Source organism: Gasterosteus aculeatus, chromosome X (assembly GCF_964276395.1).
Source record: "Gasterosteus aculeatus chromosome X, fGasAcu3.hap1.1, whole genome shotgun sequence".
NCBI lineage: Eukaryota > Metazoa > Chordata > Actinopteri > Perciformes > Gasterosteidae > Gasterosteus > Gasterosteus aculeatus.
Window position 1 is genome coordinate 7,230,839 of NC_135698.1, and position 6,000 is coordinate 7,236,838.

The window sequence follows — 6,000 nt, forward strand, 5'->3', positions numbered from 1 at the left end:
CTAAGTAGTATTCTTCCTATGTGGACCACGGATGTCGGTACAAAGCTCAATGGAAATCCATCAGAAAGTTGGTGAGATAATTCAGTCTGGACCGAAAGTGCTGAAGGAAGGTCATACTGAACAATCGGGAGAGCCGTGCTGCCTGAGAGGCTATGACCTTGTCAGCGTAAAGGTGTCGCTGTTTCAGAGTATATCCAACTCGTTTCATCATGTGACCGTGATATTAAAAATCGTAATTCTTGTACTTCAGTGCTCTTGTCTGCAGTTCCATTTTGCCAAACCATCAGGAGCACCTGCTCTGTGTTCCATTACTTTTAGACCCCCCCCCCCTCGTCTTTCTCCTTGTTTTTCCAAACACATTTCTATACAGCAGTTATGTGTTTGCCAAGATATCGTCTGGGCTGAATTATAGAGCGTGATACAAAATATTGCATGCATTGCAAACCAACATTATTTCTCTGTTCCTTCTGAAAAAAAACGGACAGTCTCGACATAGAGAGGTTATACTGCTAGGAAGTGCACCAATAAAACACCTTCACAAATGTAATCGCTTTTGCACATTTTCCAAATAAGCAGGTGTTTTAGGATTTTTCCTTTTTACCTGAACACAGTGAAACGCAGCAAAAAAAGGCCAGCATTTTTACGAACTTTACGAGACTCAATAACAAAGTCACAGTTTGACGTAAGCCTTTTCTGGGTCTAGTAAGGTGTTTCCTATTGACCTGAATATGAACTCGCTCTACCCCGAGCTCGGATGTTTAAGTCACTCTGAAGGGTTTTGGGTCGTGAAGGAAGCAACTCACAAACACGTTAGTTTCCCTCATTAAATGGGATTTTTAGAAACAAATGGAATTCTGCCAGGATAGCTTATTTTGCAATGTTGGCACGGGTGAAAATAACTATTTCTCCCCTCCGTTGGCTCTCTGTTGAAGAACGATATCTTATGAAAAAGAAGATGTGATATTTTCGGGGTTTCATTCCGGGCAACTGGAGTTAAAGTGAAGACGGTCACAGTGGCAGCACATTAGGAAAATTGAAGTTGAACTGGGATGAAAACAACAAAAAAGGACTTTCTATGTCAACGGTCAAGTTGGAGCGTGCAAATTGGGGTTCAATCACTAAAAGTTGGTCAGAAATCGTGTGAGAAAATCAGTGGGATTGGACCGAATGTCTCACACGCGTCTCCTTCCTCTCCTGCAGACACCAGATTGTACTACATGGGGGATTTGAGGGAGGAAATGCAGGAGCATCAAAGTCCCCTCCGCTGGACAATGAAATGAAAGGCTAACTCGTTAGCGCTCAGCCTTCACGTCGAGCGTACACATCATCAGCATTCGGGCGGGTACTTTTTTCGCTTGAAAACAGCAATGAGAAATCTGGAAGTGAACCATTCTGGCCTTAAAACCAATTAGATAAAAGATGACGTAGAGGTAATCCTCTGTAGGTTGTTAAATGACTATTACGGGTGACCCCTTTCATATTACTCGCTGCCATTAGGGTATATATTTCTTATAGCATGTGTTTTTGTCCTGAGGTCCTCTTCCCCGGCTGCATTAGTGGTCACTTTGATGTCTCCATCCTGGCAACTACAAGCAAACGAAACATCCTCCGTTTGAATCCTTTTCAAACGTCCCCCCTCAAAATGCAGAAGGGAGAAAAACCCTAAACTGCTCACCAAACGGGACCATCTGGAGGCAGCCGTCGGTCGACCGGGAGCTGGAGTGCTAAACGGCTTTGGGAGGGAGGAAGGGAGCTACGCCTACCAAAACCATGTCGTGAGTCCCTCTGTGCACGCAGGACGCTAATTACAGGGAGCAGACGGAGGGGGGGGGGGGGGGTGGTACTCAAACTGCCGGGTTGCCGCACCCTTGGGCCCCTCAACAGGACCGCAGACGGCCCATCCTGCAGCACCGGCCATGAGAGAAGGGTTCCACATCAGCGCACCGACAGACAATAGGGCTACTTTTGTGTGTTTGTGTGTGTGCGCATCTTTGAGGAAAACTGCTGATGGAATAAATAGAATAAAATGAAGACTTGCTAAGGTGTTTTTTTTTTTTTTAAGTGCTTGGTGGATCATTAAAAGCGATATGAGTCAGTTCCCAGAGCGCTGCGCCGCCATCGACCCGAAACTCCCATCCAACAGCGCGAACCATCGGTTGTGTCCTCCGATCACGAGTTCTCTAAATAAAGCTCACGGGGAGTGCGGGGGGGAGGGGTGGGGGGGCCAAGCGGCAGCTCGCCACCTCACCAACTGTCTTGAGCGTCATAAATCATTGCCCGTGAGCCAGGCAGGCGGCGTCCTCCGGAGTGACCTTCGCAACCTTCACGCATCGTCACGCAGTCGAACCGTAAAGACGTCAGACCGGGGCAGAGAAAAACGAGATGGCCGCAGTTCGTCACATCCGTCAGGCTCGTGACGGGCAACGATAATCCATAGCGCTGCCGTGTGTGTGTGTGTGTCTGAAATATACCTTGAGGACAGCTCAATTTCCTTTTTGCTGTGAAATGGAAAAACAGAATCTTAATCATTCAGGAACTTCAAAAAAATGTGTTGTTTCGACATCAATCCCCCCCCCTGGAATCAAGCTAATAACGCACCGAGGCCTTCACCTGCTGTTGCCGTTGGGCCGCAGGGTCACGGCCGGCCAACGCCATATTGCGCCACTATTTCTCCTCTGACATTTATCTGGGCTCTTTCATTCCTTTGCTCGGCTCTTAACTGTAGACGTTGCAGCAGCAGAGATATGAACTACATGACGTATGAATCCCATTCTCCCCTGCAGGTGTCGGAGCTGTGGATGCGTTAGCGATGAGGTGTTTCCAGGAGGGAGAGAGAGAGAGAGAGAGGAAAAGCTCCCTGGGAGGTTGTCGTCTCTTTCGGGATGTAGCTTTTAAATCCACGGAGAACGCCAGGGTCACGATTCAAGATCAAGATTTCTTTTAACAGCTCGGACTGTTTCTCTCCACACGTGGAAACTTTCCTTCCCCGTCACCTTGTCGTGGCCCCTAAGGTTTGCTCCAATGAATGAATGAATGAATGAGTGTGTGACCGTGTGAATGAGTCACTGATAAGAAATAAGAGTGCCTTTTACGGCTGTGTACTCAGGCGCTCCTTTCGCTAAAAAAAGAGGAAGCGACACATCGTTACTTATTCCGCCGCCATGCGAGACTACCAGCCGATCGATGGCAAAAACCTCCGGTGTATTTTCTAAGCTATTTGCTATTTTACACACACACACACAACTTTGGATCATCACTTTTAATCACGTCGCTGAGTTGAGTCAATGCATCGGTTTCACAGCCAGGAGCAAAGAAAGTAGCACAATCGGTCTTCTCAGAGAGAGAGAAATCAATGCTGCACCATGACAAATATCCATATTTAATACTTCTGCGGCTATTAATCATGCACATTCAGAGGAAGCCACAGAGTTTACTTTTCCCTATTAAATGAACACCAGAGAATACATCTACAGTTAATCCTTATTTTTGAAGCTAGAGGCCTTACGTGCTTAAACAGTTGTGTATTTGAAAACCATTATACTGAATGATCCATAAATGAACGTCGGACTCACGGATAAAATGAATCGTGCCCATACGAGCTGCAGGGTGTGGAGGTAATGGCAAGTTTGATGGCAGTTTGATTTATGGTCTCCACACGTTCAGAATTTTCAACGAGGGCGGATTTCTGATTGTAAACTTGCTAATTCTGCTCTTGTGACTCGGCGATCGTAACAGACTCTTCCCTCCGTTGAAAATGCGATATACACTCAGGACCCCTCCCTCCCCCAGCGGAGCCCCGAGGGGACAGGAGACGGCTGCTAATTGCAAGCCCGAACCGAACACATGGTGTTAAGAACAGACAGCGCTGGGTGAGCGAGAAGCCGCGGGAGACAGAACACGTCATTGAGGCGGGCATCGGAGCACTCGTCGGGTTTAGGGAGCCTGCTGTGACTTGGGCCCAAAGCTCAAACGCAGATACATTTGTTACCTTCCCTTCACAGGCTAAAATCAGAATGCAATCAGGGTTTGGCTTTCCGTCTTGCACTAAAACACCGGGGCTGTGGCAAACCTGCCGCCTGATGCACCTGACCTTAACACCAAGTACAAAAGGAAGCAGGCGGCTTTTACTAGAGAGAAGTATTTGACTTTTAACGAAAGAGAAAAAAAAAAGGGCCTTTGGGGGACGTGTTGGGCAGGAAGCGTTCCATGTACAGAGCTAAGCAATGAAATACACCTACAGGTAGATGTGGAAGATGTTTATGTAGTGTTACTTGACTAAAGTGTGTCCCCTGGGTGCACCCGTTATACACAAACCAGGGGTGGGGGAGTGAGTCACATACAACAATATCTTTAAATACAAGCTCATTATACATCAACATGTACAACAGCAGCAAGTTGCCTCTGACCTACATGAGAGCCTGGACGGTGCAGAAACAAGCCCGAGGCACTGACAGCCACTCGGCCATCAGACGCCAAACGGCCAGCTATGAGTAATGCATCACTGTGGGTGAGAGCAGCGGGCCGAACCGAGCATCACGCCCGCCGATGCGCTTTAAGTGCACGGTGGCGACTAAATTAATAATAATGAGAAGAAAGAAAAAAAAAAAAAAAGGACACTTTGCACAAAGTTGTTTGCATGGCTGCACACGATCAGATAGAGCGGGGGACTTTTGGTGAGAGTCAGGAGACATGTCGGTCCTCCAGAGATCAATTATTTCCTTGAGCACGACTCAGGACTTAAGTCCAACGCTCCAGAGACTGCAACGCGCACACTCCTATTTAGTCGTGCGTTTCACGGTGTTCACCAGGAACAACGATTCTAGAAAGATAGCTGGAGGGGATGCTGCAGGAATATGACAGTTTGGGAGGGCACTGGTTTGGTCACTAGACCCTCTAAAAGCACATACATGTTAAATGTCTGCAGGATTTGTTACACTGACTTCAAAGTTTCCCACAGAGTAGCTACTGCAGATGGGTGAGGACAACCAGCGGGGCAGATGGATCACTCCACTTGCCCCTGAAGGCACCACCCTCTATTGATCAATGGGTACTTTTCGGGGGCGCGCAGACTGCTTGTTTTGACTCATTCGGAGTTATTGCAGCATGATGGATGAAGCCCTGTATGACTTTCCAGGGTAGATCCAGGGTGTGTGTGTGTGTGTGGGGGGGGGTAGGTGAGGGGAAGAAGCCGACGTTAGCAGCATCGGAGCCGGGTGTCATTCATTCACTCGCGTTACCTGTCATCGTAGCAGAAATCGGCGCCCAGAGTGTTGACATACAGGAGCAGAGCCACGGCGCCGCACAGCGATTCTGCGAACATCTCTCTGCCTCGCGCGCACGCGGGAAAGAACAGAATTCAAAAACAAAAAATAAAAATAAAAATAGGGGGGGAAAAAAACAACAACAACAAAAATGTCAAAGATGCCAAGCGGGACGGAGAGGAGCGGTTAGTCCCGGTCGCTCTCCCCTCTCGCTCCCCGTCTTTGTCAAGGATGTCTGAGCGAAAACAAGTCCGTTTCTTCCTCTCGCCCCACCGCCAACCGAACCCCCATCATCATCTTCATCATCATCATCCCCGGCGAAGTGCGCAAAGTGGCCTCCTCTCTAGCCCATGTTGGGGCCGGGAGCGCTGCACGTTCCGGCCGGGAGTCCGGTAGGAGAGAACGAACGAGCTGCGGGTCGCGCGCCGACGCGGAGGAGGACCAGCGCTCTGATGCTCAGCGGCCAATGCTGGACGAGCCCGAGACGGCGCTCAAAGTCGGCCGGAATGGCAACCGCGACTTCTGGTGGCGCTTTCAAAATAAAGCTCGCGGCTTTGAGTTCGCGCATTAGACGAGTGCATGTGAAAAATAATAAGCTCCACTTTGTTTGTTTTGAATCCTATTAGGACGTAGTTATCAACACAAAAAATGTGCAGGGTTTTTTGGACACACAAAAAATTAAAAGTAAAAACATAGGCCCTATGAATTATATACATATACTTTAATTTTCAATTACTTG

At 48.2% G+C, this 6,000-nt stretch overlaps 1 protein-coding gene across 2 annotated transcripts in view; it reads right to left on the bottom strand.

Annotated features, from left to right (window-relative positions):
• The window catches only part of LOC120809385 (protein O-mannosyl-transferase TMTC2), a 72,720-nt gene extending 66,951 nt beyond the window's left edge, over nt 1–5,769 (bottom strand). For both annotated transcript variants that reach the window (XM_040163140.2, XM_040163139.2), the window contains exon 1: nt 5,238–5,769. In XM_040163140.2, coding sequence (XP_040019074.2) covers nt 5,238–5,320 — 83 coding nt within the window. In that variant the 5' untranslated portion in view covers nt 5,321–5,769. The remainder of the gene's footprint in view (nt 1–5,237) is intronic.
• Nucleotides 5,770–6,000: the final 231 nt, after the last annotated feature.